Source organism: Natrix helvetica (assembly GCF_964273705.1).
Source record: "Natrix helvetica genome assembly, chromosome: 5".
NCBI classification, from domain to species: Eukaryota; Metazoa; Chordata; class Lepidosauria; order Squamata; family Natricidae; genus Natrix; species Natrix helvetica.
In genome coordinates this window covers 29,847,796-29,867,082 of record NC_138551.1, presented here as the reverse complement: position 1 = coordinate 29,867,082, position 19,287 = coordinate 29,847,796, and the positions used below count along the sequence as shown (strand labels likewise).

At 38.8% G+C, this 19,287-nt stretch overlaps 1 protein-coding gene across 1 annotated transcript; it reads right to left on the bottom strand.

Annotated features, from left to right (window-relative positions):
- Positions 1-1,969: 1,969 nt before the first annotated feature.
- CLRN1 (clarin 1) lies at positions 1,970-19,287 on the bottom strand (the record flags this gene model as incomplete). Its single annotated transcript, XM_081955724.1, has 3 exons — positions 1,970-2,849; positions 4,755-4,934; positions 19,035-19,287. 3 exons carry the CDS (start codon positions 19,285-19,287, stop codon positions 2,584-2,586), a joined length of 699 nt encoding a protein of 232 aa, XP_081811850.1. The 3' UTR covers positions 1,970-2,583.

Sequence of the window (19,287 nt, the reverse complement as noted above, 5' to 3'; positions counted from 1 at the left end):
CAACTGCCTATATTGAACCATAAACCTGAATATATGAGTGGAGTTCACACATTATTTTATTATTTTTGCAATAATTTTATTGATGTTTGCAAACACAAAGATAAAAAACTAATACAAACTAAGGAAAATATAAAAAAGAAAAGAAAAAGTGCAAAGTGATTGAAAAAAGAAAAAAAGATGATTCCCCTCTCATTCTAGCAAGTATAAACAATTTCAGTAACTTAACATCTTCTCTAGTACTTCAATTAAAGGCCCTCTTTTTCCAATATCTAATCTATTATTAAACAAGTAAAAATATATCATTCAATTTTAATCAGCAAAAGTCTATTAAGAGCTATGAGAAATTTTAACACGCCTATTTTAACCTTAATAAAAAAAATCATTTTGTAATCCAATATTCTCTAAAAAACAAAGTGAAAAATCTTTCCAGTTATAAACAGATCCTTATATCTGCCTCATTCAATCCTGGTCAAAAATAAATTTCATTACTAACTAATAACAGAAACCTCAATTTACGTATTTTAACTCTGATCAATTTGATTCACTTTGTAGATGTTCTGTTTACCTTTAAAAAGCTCGATCCTTATTCACATTAATGTCCCACAGATTGATTTCTTATCATTTTCTCTTAATCTGCTCTCAGAAACAGTTTCCTTTGTTTCATACTTTCCTTTTAGAAATCTGAGATAAGAAGGTCTTCCACATTCTTTTTTTTATTATTATTATTTATCTATTATTTGTATGTATCTGTAATTATTAAGACATCAGCTGGGTTCATTTGTAAATCATTTTGTCATCTTTTTCAATATCAGTCTGGCCTTTTGAAGTCCATTTTCACATCCATACCATCTTTCTCCATATCATTTTTGTAATCCAACATCTTTTTAGAATACCAATCCTACACTCAAATTTCAATCTCTGTTTTATCCAATAAAATTTGTTGTTGTTATATATTCTTTTCTATAGCCGTTCCCCTACAAGATAAACATCCTGAAACCACACATGGCTAAATTGTTTCCCAAAACAATAAGACTTTGCTGTGTTCAGACCAACAGTAGAAGTAAGTGATTTACTTCTTACTATTAGTTGTATTGAGGACTTATATTTGGTTGTTTTAATATTTATTATTTAGCCTTGGACTGCAATTCAATATTGATTGATTGGTTTTTAGTTTTTAGTTTAGTGTGATGTGTAGCCTCTGACATTATGATTTAGTATGCCACAGGAACCGAAGTATTGTTTTACTTGAGATATGCTTTATGACAACCTTTTCAAATCTGATACTTTTCAGACATGCTGTCTCTAATTCTTATTATATTACATAGTCCAGTTATCTTAGAATAATGCAGCATGATGATTTTCTGACATAGGTACTGGAATATGCTGGGGGAAGAAATAAATGGATACACAAAAATATATGAAAATGTCCATTATGCATTTTGGAAATAGCACAACTATTGGAACTAGAATTGTAAACATGAGAATAAATATGAAATAACAGAATAACAGGACAAAAGAAAAATAAGATTAAAAGTATAATGACTAAAATTTCTTGTTACACATAATACTAACATACAAGATGAGTTCGAATAAGTTCCAACAAAGATATTTTATTTTCTTCTGTTTTCTACTGACAATTATTTGAAGTATAGGGCATAAGATATTTATTTATGAAGCATAAAATTCTATATGAGAAAGATCAGATCCAAAACTAAAGGATAACAGTGAAAACTAAAATAAATATTTTAATAGAAAAGAAAAATATTACAACTTTACTGTATGCATAGTTTACTACATATGGGCCAAGCACTCTCAAATATGACATTAAACAGAAGGTACAAACATCTTTGGTAGTTCATAAAAAGGCATTTCAGGTAGGAATTAATTATAGAACATTAATTTCTAACAGAAATGCTTTCCTGTAGAATAGAAATAATACAAGATGGCACACAATAGATGTATCGAGATCTATCGATGAATAAACTCTCCTTTTGTGAAAAATTGCTTTGAAGTGAATTGAAAATACTGGATGTCAATTATAATGTCTGATTTCAAATTGGCATTTTTCATTTCTATTGGAAATGTTGATTCATTCTTGATTTTGCACACAAGTTTTCATCTCTAACAATTTCATTAGATCAATTTTTTAATCTGTATGACTTGCTGCTGAAATTATGGTTTATGGCTACATGTTTTCAATTTTAATTCTTGAGCCCTTATTTCTTTGAAATGAAAACTGAGTTAGCTGCACATATTTCAAATATATTTCAAAGTATAAACTGACAATACTTCTGAACAAACACTATTCAACATAATTTATAAATAGGAAATGAACAGGTTCTGTTATGGATTGCTGCAGGTGTTCTGTTTCACATTCTTTTTGCATTGTTGTGATGAAAAATGATAATCTAATGAAAATAATGTTTCTGAATAAAGCTCTTACTACGTTCAGTTTGCTGGTAGCTTGTGTATGTTTCTTCCTTAAAATACACTTGTAAAAAGCAACCTTTTAAATATGTGTATTCTTTGCATCTTTTGAAAAAAAATATGAATTATTTGCATAAATCAAGATTTAAAGTATGTTTAGTACATTAGATCCATTGCTCCATTTGGTGCCTCAGAATTTTTTGATTTTGAAAAAGGAAACTCAAATCCAGCCAGGCGTATAAGCAAAATGTTCATAAAGTGTACCAATGAGCACACCAGGATGATCCAGAAGGATTTTGCAAACTGCTCACTCTGTGTTTTAAAAATAAAACTTCCTTCTTTATAATTAGCTATTTTCTCAGAGAGGTGGTGCATTTTCACTTCTGAAGAAAACAGTATCAAAATAATAAAGCCACAAGTAACTGAAAAAGAAAGAAATGCAAAATTAATATTTGGTCAATTTTTCAACCTAATTCTACAACATTTGTTGTTATACTTCAATATTTATAAATTAGCTCTTCTGTCTATTTTCTTCCTTAAGAGGTTGGGTCCCAGTTGAATCCAATAATTAATAAGAATAGATAATTATAACTTGATTTTGCTCCATTTCCTATCCACCTTTTCTCTAAATATATCTGTTTGAAATCCACACTATACTGAGTTTCATCTGGTTTGTATAGCTTGCCAGCTTCAGCTGACAGATCCCCTTTCTTGCTCTATTTGTTACTTGCTTGGATTAAAATGAGTGTTACAATTCATGTATTAAAGGGTGAACATGCTAACTCTAGCTTTTGTCTTCTTTATAAATTAAACAAAGCTCCCCTGTTTGTGCATGAAAAAGAAAACTTATTAATCTGTTTGAATGGTGATGTTTGTTGAACCATTTCTTTCCCACTGCTTGTAAAGCAAGTGTGCTTGCTGAGCTAATTCCATTCCCTGTTGCTTGAGACAGTCATAAATAGCTTTTTCTCCTCCGAGCAAAAACTAGTGATCTAATGTGCTATGCATGCCAGATCTCTGTTCAAAGATTCTTCAGAAAGGAAGTTTTGCCCCTGTAGATGATGCTTCCAACTTCCCACAGTACAACTTGAACAAAAAGATTGCATAGTCCTGTCCCAGTGTCTGGAATCTAGAAGGGTCTGGATTGCAATGGATTTTGACTGAACCCAAGCAAGAATGAGTGCTTTGGATATTTGAGCCTTACATTGATAAGGTTTTTCCCACTGTTGCTCCTGGCTGGGGTGATTCTGCCACAGATAGACCCAGTGTGCAGTCTACAGTCAATAAGTGAAGACTCACATTCCCATTACCAATTCTTTCCTTGGATTGATCCCTGGCTGTATACATATGTTCCCAAGGATTTACATGCACATGAGAATGAAGGATTTATTCAGACCATGGTAAGGTATATCGTGGATGATTGTTGTGCAAGTGGAAAGCCTTCTAATTTCCATGCAGAATGTGAAAGAATCATTAATCAATATATATCTCCTGAAGTAGGTGCTAGAAAGTTTAAATAATGAAAATGGTTTTATTTAAGGATACAGTTTGGAAGTTATATAACTCAGAGCTGTTTTAAACCAAGATTTATTTTAAATTCAAGTTGGATTTTGCTTGCTCGTTTGTAGTTCTGCGTGTTGTCTAGTTTTATACTTTGCCAATTTTATATAAGCTATTTTGTTCATTTTGTAAAACTGTTGGGTATAAAATTACATTTTAATCTCTAGCACATGTAACAGTGTAGTGTTCTTTTTATAGCTATTTTAAATGTTTATAGCATCTCAAACTCTCAACTTCAAGAAGGGTTATATTGGGTTAACTGTTCAGGACTAGTCACTTTTAGATGGTTGCTAATATCTCACAATCCAAGCATAGTTCTATGTTGAGGCTCTAGCCACTATGTGAATCCATTACCCATATTAAAAAAAATAGAAGGAAGGGAGAGGGAAGGATGACAGCTCACACTAGATGGAGATGTTGAGGCTGTAACAATCACAGCTGGAGCGATTCTCTTAACAACTGTCAAAATATCAAGTAAGATTGCATATGATGATGACAACATATTGAATAGAAAACATCAGTTTTAAAAGAAAACATATCTTTGTTTTTTTAAATGTAAAATAAAATGAATAACCAGCAAAAATCTTGGGAACATACTTTGACTCAGTTTAAAAAGAAAACATATTTTTGTTTTTTTTAATGTAAAATAAAATGAATAACCAGCAAAAAATGCTTGGGAACATACTTTGAATAACTGTCCACCTCATATTACACAAGAATCTGGTAAAGGCATTTATATCTACATGCCAAAGTATTACTGATCTTACCTGAAATGAAGCTCCACAGGTAGAGTCCTAATGGACCATGTAAGGTTTCATAAGGATTGCCAAATGCATTGTACATGAAGAAGCCGGTGGCAATCAGTGCAAAGACGAACAATGCCAAGCAAAAGAGGATAACACTTACGTGGATACTTGCAGGCATAATTTTGAATAATTCTGGAAAAACTAACAGAGTGGGAAAATATTGATTATTTATAAAATCTGAAAAAATAATGCAGAAAAATAGTCATTTATTTATCTATGACATTTCATGTTGCCTCATCCATCATTGTGGCTGGAACAGGGAATTACTATCAACGTGGAAGGAATTTTGATAAGCAAGGCAAGATGTTTTTGTAACTTATTTATGATTGAGGATTGAAATTAAATAGAAGTATATATAAAATAGACAACTATATGAAGATAGTAAAACTGATATAACAGAGGCCATATTGTCAATGTTTATGTTTTAATATATATCCATTTTCTGAGAAAGGTTTGCAATTTAAATGTAGTTTGGTGTCATTTAAGCTCCTTTTGTTTCATTAATGGAACAAAGCTCATATATTCAAACCTGACTGAGGTACATCAATCTACCAATCAGCATTCCCATGTGTTTCCTACATTTCCTAACATGGTATCTTCCAGAAGGGCCAGACTTCAGTCCAAAAATGCACAGGTACAGTATAGGTGGTACCTTGCTCAATAGTAGTAACTGTGAGAGGGATCGTGGAATCCTAGTGGACAACCATTTAAATATGAGCCAGCAGTGTGCAGCAGCTGCCAAAAAGGCCAACACAGTCCTAGGCTGCATCAACAGAGGGATAGAATCAAGATCACGTGAAGTGTTAATACCACTTTATAATGCCTTGGTAAGGCCACACTTGGAATACTGCATTCAGTTCTGGTCGCCACGATGTAAAAAAGATGTGGAGACTCTAGAAAGAGTGCAGAGAAGAGCAACAAAGATGATTAGGGGACTGGAGACTAAAACATATGAAGACCGGTTGCAGGAACTGGGTATGTTTATCTTAAGAGAAAGGAGGACTAGGGGAGACATGATAGCATTGTTCCAATATCTCAAGGGTTGCTACAAAGACAATGGGTGGAAACTAATCAAGGAGAGAAGCAACTTAGAACTGAGGAGAAATTTCCTGACAGTTAGAACAATTAAACCATGGAACAGCTTGCCTCCAGAAGTTGTGAATGCCCCAACGCTGAAAGTCTTTAAGAAAATGTTGGATAGCTATTTGTCTGAAACGGTATAGGGTTTCCTGCCTAGGCAGGGGGTTGGACTAGAAGACCTCCAAAGTCCCTTCCAACTCAACTATTGTATTGTATTGTATTGTATTTATTTGCTTCAGGTTATTCTCCATTATTTAGTGTACAGGCAAGCATCAAATTTCAACAGTTCATTAAGAGAACAATGGCACTGAAAAAAGTGATTCATGACCATTTTTCCATACTTACGACCACTGTAGCATCTCCATGGTAACATGTTCCAAATTCAGATCCTTGGCAACTGGCTCATATTTATGATGGTTACAGTGTCCCGGGAATATGCAATCATCTTTTGCAAACTTCTGATAAGCAAAGTCAATGGGGAATCCAAATTCACTTAACAACCTGGTTTCTAACTTCACAACTGCAGTGATTCACTTAACATCTGTGGCAAGGAAAGTTGTTAAATGGAGCAAAACTCACTTAACATGCTTGCTTTCTTGCCACAGTTGTTAAGTGAATTAGGGCAGTTGTTAAGTTAGTAACATGGTCATTAAGGCTTCTTCATTGATTTTGCTTATGAGGAGGCTGCAAAAGATGTTCACATGACCCAGGATACTGCAACTGTCATCAATACATGCCAGTTGCCAAGCATCTGAATTTTGATCACATGACCACAGGGATGCTGCAACAGTCCTAAGCGCAATAAAACAGCGATAAATCACTTTTTACAACTTTGCCTTTATAACTTTGAATGATTGCTCATTGAATGCTTTTAAGACAGGGGTGTCCAAACTTGTGAACTTTAAGACTTGTGGACTTCAACTCCCAGAATTCCCCAGCCAGCATAGCTATGCTGGCTGGGGAATTCTGGGAGTTGAAGTCCACAAGTCTTAAAGTTCCCAAGTTTGGACACCCCTGTTTTAAGAGGACTACCTGTATAGTTTAATTTCCAAATGATTTAAATGTCAGCATTCAAAATAGTATCCAAAAGTAAATCATGTTGGCACATTTGGGAAAACCTGAACCTGAAAGCTTCCCGGTTTTCCCCACCTAGTTGAAAGTTCAGGATCTTGCCCCCACACCCAGAAGTCCATCACATGGTCCAATCTCCCACTGCCATGCTGGCAGTTCCACCCATCCAATTCTGGTCAGGTGCAGAGGTGCAGAGACAAAGGATGACCTTGGCTTTCTAGGAGAAATTTTGTTATGGCTACATAGTATGTAACTCCTTACAATCCCTCTCCCATTTTCCCACAATAGAAAATGCATAGTAGAATAATAGAAAGTGTGGCAGGCCAAAGATCCAAAAGAAAAGATAGCTGTAGGCCTGACATTAAATACAGCATGCATTCCACAGATGGTATGTTTTTGTTTGTGAGTCATATTCTAATTTGGTTTAGTCTTATTAAACATATTGTATATTAATATATAGTAAGAAATGCACTATTTATCATATATATATATATATATATATATATATATATATATATATATATATATGTGTGTGTGTGTGTGTGTGTGTGTGTGTGTGTGTGTGTGTGTGTGTGTTGTATTTGTACTGATAAATAAATAAAGGGAGATTTTATTTTTTATTTATTTATCAGTACAAATACAACACAAATATATATATAAAAAAGGCAACATTAAAAATAAAAATATGGTTTTCTGCTTGCATGGTCTTCTGTGACGAAGCCGAAGGACAGAAAGAGGGAGTGTGCCCTTCCTCCCATATTTAGGCATACCAGGGGTTGTAACACAAATAAATAATATAATATATATATATATATATATATATATATATATATATATATATATATATATATATATATATATATATATAGTCACATAATGGCTCTAAAGGCAATGTACAACTAGATAACTACTTAGGGAGAATAGTTTGTGGGTTAATCTTTCTACTGATTTTTAAATACCTCTGCTGAGTTAGCTACAACAGATATTTTAGAATGATTTGTAGAATACAAGATAACTGCTCTTAGTCCACAGGGGTATGATTAAACTGGTGCTAATAACTCCTTAGAATTGCTTGGCTGTGGTTAAAACATGCTGAGAAAAAGCAATGTAGGTACTGCAAATAAATTTATATAGCACATATAATATAAATTATCTGCAACTTCATTTGAACTCTCTAATTCCATCAACTGGTTTGAGATTCATGCACTTCATTGTAATATTGTAATTTTCTGGTGGAGTAATGGTGTGGTAGACTGTGCTGTTGGGCTTAAAATGCAGATTTCTAGAACATTCTCTTACTTTGAAATGACGTTCTAGTTTTCAATATTGCAAATTAGATCGTTGCCCACGGGTGGGAGGCTTAGATGTACTGGTGTAAAAACATTAATTACTTTTTCATTTACAAGCACAATTCAATGTCCTGTCCTGATCTTAATCTCTAAAATCTATGTAAGTTTGGATCCAGTTATCAGAAGGACAATTTCTTCCCCAACAAGCCTGCCTGAACATGTCAGATCATTATCGAAGCTTTGCCTCCAAGCTTTTACTCTTCAAGAGGCAAGACAGGTGCTAAGTGAAGAAATAGTTGTTTCCAATATGCTCTTCCCCCAAAAAGATTTGTGTGACACTATTTTGTTCCTTTTCACACAATTCCTTGTTATGAGAATTGTTTTTATTGCTGTCCCCCCCCCCCTTATTTGATTTATAAGTTTCGGGAAGATTTAGTTTAACCTGAAGAGCAGCGTCTTCTTTAAATAAATATCACTATCCTACCACTTCTGCATTCAATAGCTAATCGAGATATGTGCAGACTATAATAATAAATTAGTGGAACAGCTTGCCTTCAAAAGTTGTGGACAGTCATTTTTCTGCAATGGTATAAGGTATGAGTAAGAAGTTGGACTAGAAGACCTACAATGTCTCTTCCAACTGTTATTCTAGCAGAAATGAACAAAACAAATAAAGTCACAAAATTTATTTATTGTGGCATGGATAAACAAAAGTATATTTTGATTGACTTAATAAAAAGTTGGTGAAGTTTTTTAGAATTTAATAAAAAGTTGGTGAAGATTTTAGAATTGTAAATATGCCTAGGTACACTTCTCTGGAAATAAGGTAACTGGATAAAGACACTATTGCCAATGAACAGATAAAACCATGATATCTATTTCAACTGGTCTTTCATGGTTTAAGTAACTTATTCAAGGATACGTATAGAGGATAATTTTTCAAACATTAAGTTAATCAAATGTAGTATAGCCTTTATTGCCATTGTACATTATATATACAACGAAATTGATTATGTCTAAGGATCTAGTTTTGCAGCATGTGTCTATGAAAATATCCTACTTTATAGGCATATCCAAAGATTTACGCTATGATGCTGTTGGGAATTTCAGTGATCTGTCATATTCTAATTTATTTTTAAATAAATGATGAGCTCAATGTAGCAGAATGCACAAAACAGCACGGGTTAGCTAAAAATGTCAAGCTAAGCATTCAATAACTGACTTCAAGAATTTGGCCTTCTAAATGTATTTGTACTTTCTCCCACTATGCCAAGCTAGAATTTAAGTCACCATACACATTGTGGCATCTGTAGTCTTATCACACAATTAAAGCAACATAAAAACCTAGTTTAAGCAGAGTTCCAGATTATGGAAAGTTATGGTGGCAAGTAAACCCATGTGATGATCGTGAGTAAACCTGCTTTGAGCTACAATGCATATTGTGTAAAAATGTGCATAATGTACATGTAAATCACAAAATGTTGATTGTTTTGATAGCTAGTGTGATCATTTTTTTTAGCAATTGCAATACTTAGGCTTGACATCATGCCACACACCACCTATTTCTCTCCATAGCTACAGTACATTTAAATTTCTTTAATATATCATTAAAATTTATAGCTGACCATCTAATAAAATTTAATCTGCAACAATGTTGCCTTCAAAGCAAAACCACTTTAAACGGCGAGGAATAAATCTGAATGCTGATGGCCTTTTGGAAAATGAACTGCTGACCCAGAAACTGACAAAAGTCAGAGGAAACGAAGCAGAAGGCTCTCTCTGAGCCTGTATGGGTTTTACAGGCAGGGCAAATTCATTTTACAATATATATATAGTGGTTAACAGGAAAAACATTTAATTGGCAAATAGGCCTAAAAAATGGGCAGATTATTTAATTTTTCTTCTCAAGCATGACACACAGGGACTCAATGCACTGATATGCAGACACAGCTAGCGTGAGTAAATGGTAACATCACCAGGGACATTTTTTGTGACTTAAATAGAGTTTGCATGAGTGGTGCTGCAAGGGATGATGAAAAGAGTGTTAAACCTTTCATAGGGATTAGCTGACTTAAAGCTACAGTGCAAAATAATAAACCTTTCATAGGGATTAGCTGACTTAAAGCTACAGTGCAAAATAAAATATAAACCCATAAAAGGGGCATTAAAAATGCTACCACTATTTTATATCATCATTGCTTTCTGCTGTCCCTAGATTAATCACACTTTCCTGGTGCCAAGGATTTCAGTACAAACACCTGTTTTCAATATAAAAACAAAGTAAGTTATATACAAACAACCCAAGGAAAGAAGGATTGTATATACATTTCACCATAGACACCATTTTATGCATGTATTCGGAAAGCCATATATGCACTGCCTTGTACATATTACACACACATATAGTCTGTATGCTTTATCCAGTTTCCTGTAAACAAGACAATCAAAATTCCAAATTTAGAAGGGATATTCATTTATTCTTCTAGCCTTTGATCATATTGCTCAAGCATATCTACAACACATGAAGGCTGGATTGGATCTTAGAACCATGGGTTACTTACCAGTTTCAATGGATGTAGATAGGCTGTATGAGAAATTTGCTGCTGTCCCCAAAGCACCAAACAGCAATTTTTTGAAGAGTAGTTGTAGACGAAAGAGCATAAACCCTAGTAGGAATGTTATTGTATCATTGGTGGTTTGTTTTAATTGTACTGTTGCTGTTGTTTTGTTTTACTGTTTGCTTTACTGTTTGACACCTAGAGTATATTAGGTGTTGCTTGGAAATGCTGTCAAATAAATATAAGCCACAACATTTTATAAACATTTATTCATCTGTTGTTATTAGTCCATTTGCCTGTTTAGAATTTGATTTTACTCCTAACATGTATGTCTGGCAGCAATATGGATCACCTTTGTATTTTGAGGAATTTACTGGCATACAAGTAGTCCTTTACTTCCAACCATTCATTTAGTGACTGTTTGAAGTTATAGTGGCCGTGAAGGAAGTGACTTATGCCTGGTCCTTGCACTTATGACCACTGCAGCATCTCCACAGTCTTGCGATCAAACTTTGGGTGCTTGGAAATTGTATTTATGACATTTTTAACCATATTAAACAATTATGATGAGAAAAAGTCAAAGGGAGACTATGATTTAACAACCGCAATGATTTCATTAACAACAAATAAAGGTTGTAAAACTGGGCATGATTCACTTAATAACTGCCTTGCTTAGCAATGAAATTTCTGGTCCCAATTTGGATTGTAAGTTGAGGCCTATCCGTATTTTGATTTCTCCTTCATATTAAGGAAATTTTAGAAGTTTGGAGTTCATTCCAAGCTATAGTTAATCTACTTGTTTTTACTGTTCCTTGATAAATAAGGGAGGAAGAATTTACAAACAGCTGAAGATTGTTTAGGCGAGCACTGGCTTATCAGAATGATCATTCCCATTCCAGAATTATACACTATCTGGTCAAGGCCAGATCTTGCGGTCTGGTGACCATGGAAGCAGAGCCATGAAGTCTTGGTGCCAGGATTTAATAACACTGAATGTCCATTAAGCTCTGTGCCTCTGCACAGGCTTATAAAGTCAGCGCTGTGCATCTCTGGCCTTGGACTATCTCTGCTGCTTGAAATGGGTCTCCCTGCAGCTGAAGGGAAATCATCTTGCTTGGAATGCTTATGCTTTGTTGTGTTTCTATTTATTTCCTGTTATGATTAAATGATAAAGTTTGAAATCTCCTTATCCAATGGTACGTTCATTTTTCTCGGGATCCAAATGAACCAATAGCCTAAACAACGGATCACTTGGCAACACAATGCCTACATTCTATTTATTTATTTATTTATTTATTTATTTATTTATTTATTTATTTATTTATTTATTTATTTATTTATTTATTTATTTATTTATTTATTTATTTATTTATTTGTGCTTCTAGACCGCCCCCTCTCCCAGAAGGGACTCGGGGCGGTGTACAGTCCATAGAGAATATCACAAAAATACAATAAAAAATTAAATATTAAATATGTACAGTTTGGAGGAGGTTAAAATGCAATTAAAAGAACTGTACAAAGCTGAATAAATATAATTTTTTAAAATCCCTAAAACAGACACAACAGATTAAAAACCCTAAAATAACCAGATAATAATACATTTGCCAGGAGGGACAGTTGTAATTATGCCAGGCCTGCTAATCGGAACAGGTGAGTCTTCAATTTTTGCCGGAAGGAGCGGAGGTCAGAAGTGGTTCTAATGTCGGGGGGGAGGTCATTCCAGAGGGTTGGGCCCATCACAGAGAAGACCCTACTCCTTGGTGTCGCCCGTTGGCATTGCCTAGTGGACGGCACCAGGAGAAGTCCCTCCCTGTGTGAGCGAATTGGCCGCAGGGATGTATGTGGGAGGATGCGATCCCGCAAGTAACTAGGTCCCGTGCCATGGAGCGCTTTAAAGATGGTAATCAGCACCTTGAAACGCACCCGAAAAACCACAGGTAGCCAGTGCAGCTCGCGCAGGAGAGGTGTTACGTGGGAGTACCTCGTACTCCCCATCACAGCCCGCGCGGCTGCGTTCTGAACCAACTGCAGTCTCCGGGCGCGTCCCAAGGGCAGCCCCATGTAGAGAGCGTTGCAGTAATCCAGGCGGGACGTCACCAGCGCATGAGTGACCGTGCGTAGGGCATCCCGGTCCAGTAGGGGGCGCAATTGGCGCACCAGGCGAACCTGGTGGAATGCCCCCCTCGCCACGGCTGCCACATGGTCATCCATTGACAGCCGGGCATCAAGGAGGACGCCCAAATTGCGCGCCCGTTCCACAGGGGGCAATTGTTCGCCCCCTATGGCCAGCGATGGAATCAGCTGGCTGAACCGAGGTGCCGGTAGCCACAGCCACTCGGTCTTGGAGGGGTTGAGTTTAAGTCTGTTGTCCCCCATCCAGACCCCGACGGCTTCCAAGCACTGGGACATCACTTCAACAGCCTCGTTGGGGTGGTTTGGGGTTGAAATATACAGCTGAGTATCATCAGCGTAGAGGTGATACTCAACCCCAAAACCACGGATGATCTCACCCAGCGGCTTCACATATGTGTTGAACAGGAGAGGCGAGAGGACCGACCCCTGTGGCACTCCACAAGTGAGTGGCCTCGGGGTCGACCTCTGTCCCCCTGTCAACACACATTGCCTCCGGTCGGAGAGGTAGGAGCCAAACCACCGCAAAACGGTACCTCCGACTCCTATCCCCTCCAACCGGCACAATAGGATACCATGGTCGATGGTATCAAAAGCCGCCGAGAGGTCTAATAGGACCAGGATAGAGGAACAACCTCTATCTCTGGCCCTCCAGAGATCATCGACCAACGCGACCAAGGCTGTCTCTGTGCTGTGCCCGGGTCGGAAGCCGGACTGGCGTGAGTCTAGATACTCGGATTCGTCAAGGTGTTGTGGAAACTGCTGCGCCACCACATTCTTGACAACCTTCGCTAAAAACGGAAGGTTGGAGACTGGACGATAGTTAGCTAGCTCCATTGGGTCGAGTGCAGGCCTCTTAAGTAAGGGTCTCACCACCGCCTCCTTCAAGGCGGCTGGTAAGGATCCCTCACCCAATGAGGCATTCACCAGGCCCAGAAGCCAGCCTCGGGTCACCTCCCAAGATGCCAGTACCAACCAGGAGGGACACGGGTCCATTAAACATGTGGTGGGTCGCAGCCGTCCACGCAACCTATCCAAATCCTCGGGGGCAACAGAATCAAACTCCTCCCAGGATGGTCTCACAAGACTCGCTGTTGGCGGCCTGTCCGGTCCACTGAGGGGGGCCCATCCGCTCCGGATCTGAGCGACTTTATCCTGCAGATATTCCCCAAACTCCTCTGCTCTGCCCTGCAAGGGTGCCCCTTGCGTCCTCTGTGACAAGAGGGAGCGGGTCAACCTAAACAGGCGGCAGGGCGGTTATCCGCGGACGCAATAAGAGCAGCGCAATATCTACGTTTGGCCGCCCTTAATGCCACAAGGTAGGTCCGTAAATAGGCTCTTACCTGTGTTCGATCAGATTCGGAGCGTGAGGACCTCCACCTGCTCTCTAGACGTCTCCTATGGCGCTTCATCACTCTCAGCTCCTCGGTATACCAAGGAGCCCGGGTGGGTCGCTGCCGCAGGAGAGGTCGCAAAGGCGCAACCCGGTCCAAGGCCCCAGCCGCCGCCCTATTCCAGGCGGCCGCTAGGTCCTCCGACCGAGCGCGGGTCAGGGCTACAGGTAATGGCCCAAGCTCCATCTGGAACCTATCCGGCTCCATCAGGTGCTTGGGGCGGTACCAGCTTGGACCATCTGGTCCCGCCTCCTCGCGGTGGGGGGTAGCGCCAGGGAAGTCCAGCCGGAGACATGAGTGATCCGACCATGACAGGGGTGTAACAACAAAGTCCCCTATACCCAGATCACTCGTCCACTGCTCAGATACAAAAACAAGGTCCAATGTGTGGCCACCTTCGTGTGTGGGGCCCTGAATTAACTGGGTCAGGCCCATGGCTGTCATGGAAGCCATGAACTCCCGAGCCACCTCAGACGCTGCTCCCGTCGACGGCAGGTTGAAATCCCCCATAACCACAAGCCTGGGGATCTCAACCGCCGTCTCCGAGATCAGCTCGAGGAGCTCGGGCATGGCCGCTGATGTATAGCGAGGAGCCAAGTATACAATCAGCAAACCCAACTGCCTCCCTGGGCCCCATGTCACACCAAGGGACTCACACCCGGATATCTGAGGAACAGTGAACTCCCTCGGCTCTAGACCTTCCCGTATAACTACCGCCACCCCACCACCCTTACCCAGGGCCCGAGGCTGATGGAATGCCGGAAACCTGGTGGGCACATTTCCACGAGGGGTAAACCACCCTCGTGGCCCAACCAGGTCTCCGTTATCCCTGCAAGGTCCAGCTCCCCCTCAGAGATCAGCTCATTAATGAGGGGGGCCTTGTTGGTTACGGACCTTGCATTGCAAAGCATCAGCCGTAGGCCCGGGCTCTGTAGTTCCTGGCCACCTAGGTTGCGGGGGTTGGTACAAACGACCGGGCGTAGCCAACAGCCACGGTCTCCCAACCGACCTTGTAATCTTCTTTTGTCCTCGCATCCCCCCCTCCCCGCGACCGTTGTAATCAAACAACCCTCTATTGGAATAATTTGTTCCCTCTCCCCCCCCACTCCGCTCACTTCCCTCCTGGACTCACCTGTTCGTCTGGCACTGGCTTCCCTCCTGGCCTGGTTATCCCCCCCTCCCTTCCCAGAACCCCCTAAAAACAATATAAAACATTTAGCTAAAAAGCCCCTCAGCTTCCTCTTCTTCCACCTCTCGGGGTTCACAAACCCGTCATCAAGGCTGGCCCCTGAGAGAGCCAAGGGCCATACCTGCGAAAGAGGGGCCTCCCGCAGGCGGAGCAGATCAGACCTCGAATAAATTAAAACGTTGTAATAGTCCCAGTAGGGTAGGGGTGCAGATGGTGCAAAGTTAGTAATTAATAGAGTCTCGGTGGAATGGAGGGTAGAAAGTTAATAAATAGAAGAGTCTCAATGGAGGGTAGGGGATGTTCCAGTGTCCAGGTGGTACTTGGTACTTGGAGGCAGGGGGGGGGGGAGGGCAAGAAATGATTAAATATCCCAGGTGGTAGGGGGAAGGCAAAGGTAGCAAAAATAGTGGAGGGTAAATGAAAGTTCAGCTTAGCTGTTTCCAGGTGGATACAGCCCCCCCCCCCCGATGGATGGGGGGGCCTGGAGGGGTATGGGAGCAGCCAGGAATGATAAAATAACCCAGGAGTCCCTGGCTGCGGCTCCCTCCCTTCGTCTGCCGCCGCAGGCATCTCCCTTTGATCCTCCGACTGCCTCTGCCTCTGGCTGCTTCCCAGCCCTTCTCACCTATCAGCTGATTATTCCAAACATTTAAATTTTAAAATTCTATTAAAATAATTTTGTGCTTGTTTATAATGACAGGAGTATGTCCAGTGTCTAACATGTTCCTTCAGAGGTTTGTGCCTCTTTCCAACACCTATGCCTCCTCAATAGGAATTTGTTCTGTGACTAAGTAAAGGAACTTCTGCTTTGCAGTCAAAAAACAGCAGAGTTGATTTTTAATATCTCCTGGTAGGTAGGTGCAGAAAATTTGCAGTTAAATGTAGTGGCAATATTTGGCTAGTTGGATGGTTGCAGTGTCCTGGGGCCATGTGATCACCTTTTGTTACGTTCTTACAAGTAAAGAGAATGGAAAGCCAGATTCACTTAATAGTGTACATTTTGGAAATGATTTGTACTTTGTGTGAATGCAATCTCTCTATTAAAGCAGTGTTTCTCAAACTTTAAGATGGGTAGACTTCAACTACCCCTGCCAGCATGGGGAATTCTGGGAGTTGAAGTCCGTACATCTTAAAGTTTCCAAGTTTGAAAAATACCGTGTTTCCCCGAAAATAAGACAGGATCTTATTTTCTTTTGACCCCCCCGAATTAAGCACTTGGCCTTATTTTCGGGGAGGTCTTGTTATTTTTGAGGTACAGGAGGCGTCAAGCGTGGTCACTTCATGGCTGCTGTTATGTTGCAATATTTTTGGGGAGGGCTTATTTTCAGGGGAGGGCTTATTTTAGCGCATGCATTCAAAAACTCAATTGGGCTTATTATCAGGGGAAGTCTTATTTTCAGGGAAATAAGATAACTTCTTTAAAGGTTCTATGTGAGGTTGAAAGGAATTGCTGCTGTAGCTACTGCTTTAAGGAATCCACTTATCAGAGTCCATGCGATCCTTAAAAGCAGTGACACTGTTGCCAGCCTTGAAGAGAAAACTGCAAGCAGCTTTTCAATGAACACCAGTGCAAGATTGGATTTCTTAATCATTTCTGAAGCATGTATACCCCACTGCATATGAAGAATATTTCTCTTCTGCCCCATTTAGCAAGGTCTGGTTTGACTAGAGCAGCAATATAATATCCAGGCTGTGTTTTTCTCCCCCTGCCCTAATAAAACAATACTATCCCCTTTGGCTTATGCTGGGTGAAAAAAAAAAGAGAGGCTTTATTTGCACTGCCGATGAAGCATCTGTTTAAGAGGCATGTTCAAGTTACAGTTATATTGTCATCATGGCTCTTTTAACAAAAACATGAAACTTGCCTTGTTGCCTGATCCCAGATTGGTCACCATTTTGCATTTAACAAATTAGTAACCAAGCTCTCATATTACAAGAGATGAATGCTCTCCATTCTTAGGATCCTTTTTACCCATCATAACTAAACACTTTCAGGCATATTGTAAGAGCATACTTATTTAGTTTGCCTCATTTTAAAGTAGGACTGAATTCTGGCATCAGTGAAAAGATTAGAAGATTATGTTTCTGTTGTTTATAAACCAAAGTTTGTATTACACAAACACATCAAACTGTAATTAAATTTAACTGGATTATTGAAATAAATCTTCAGATTCAAACACAGCAAACTGTAGTTAAATTTAACTGGATTATTGAAATCATCTAAATGTGACTAGTGGATTTGTGTTTTTCTCACTAATCCAATTCATCTAAAACTATCCTCTTTCACACAATTGTATCAGGAGAGTAAGGTTCAGTAAAATGCATTGTCTCCAATTTATCTCATGTACCCTTAGTACAGCAGTTCGTGGGGATGGAATGTTAAGCAAGATGATTTTAGTAAAAATGACATCAAGTTCCTGTTCCATTCTTTACAACAGCATTCATAAAATAAATAGTAGGCTGCAATTTGAAAAGTAGATCTTCAAATTGCAGCAGAAAGGAATAAAGGGAACTTTTTGAGAAAAAAAAAGTTTACAAGCAGCTTGCTGTAAAATTTAATTAACAAGGCTATTCTTGTCAATATCTTGAATGAATATGGTTACCATCACTGCAAAGATTTTAGACTATTGCAAATTATTTGAAGCCTCCAGAACTGCTTCTCTGCAGACTGCCTGCCAATTTTTGCTGATAAAATAAAATAAACTTTAGGTGACATGTTATCAGCTGTTGTCTACATAACCATGATTTGTGTGATGGTCAAAGAAGTCAGCTCTGTGACTGGCAGCTTTAACAATATTTTGGGGTGGAAGATAAACTGTTGTGTTCCAAAGTATAATTCATTTTGTGTCAATCAAGGAGAGTAGTGATTAGCAGCACAATCAACATTTTATTTCTCAACTTAAGGTAGTGTTCCAATATACAAATAAATCTATTGGAACTGAATCCATCTTTCTTTTAAAAATGCTAAGCCATATTAGGTTTGTGAGAGCTGACCTTATATTTACACATCTATGGCTTTAAGACAAGTACTCTTCTTTTTGCATAAATGGAATTGCCTACAGGTAGGATTGCACTACTGTATTTAGTTCTCATTTTCTACATCTATTGAAACTAAAGAAAGATTCAGTTCTCCCTGCACTTCTTCCCACTCATTTTAAGCAGATTAAAACAGAAGACAAAGGTCAATGGAGGAGGGGTGAAGCAGCTGAGAAGTTAATATTGTAATTTTCTGCAAACGTATGTAGAAGAAAACGCCCTATGGAATAAAGTTGATGTTACTTCCATGCAAACCTCTGTAGGTAGAGTCTGCCTGTTCCTATGCAAAGGTATATAATATAGTATAAGAATATCAAACAGAAATCAATTTTAAAAAATGATAGATTATAACATATATATTACAGCATTATAATTTTGTATTTCCCATTTGTAAATCTTTCAGAAGAAACAGGAGAAAGCTCGTTTACTTTGTCTGTCAGACCATGATAGCATGCACAAAGTATTAAATAATTCAGATTGTCATTGTTACTTACATGAAAACTGAAAAGGTCTCCCTCCAAGGCCACATTGTCTAACCTTCTCTCCATAGAATAGTCCATACTGAATTTCACCAATAAACTTATCTAACTCCTGGCCAGTAGCATTAACCAGCAATGCTCCAGTTTTGCAAAGAATTTTTCCTTGGATCCATAGCTGAGTTCCTATAGCTGCTGCAATAGCCAGAGCACAAGCAAAACTGAACACGCCAGCTATGCAGAAAACAACTTTCTTCTGTTGGGCTGGCAT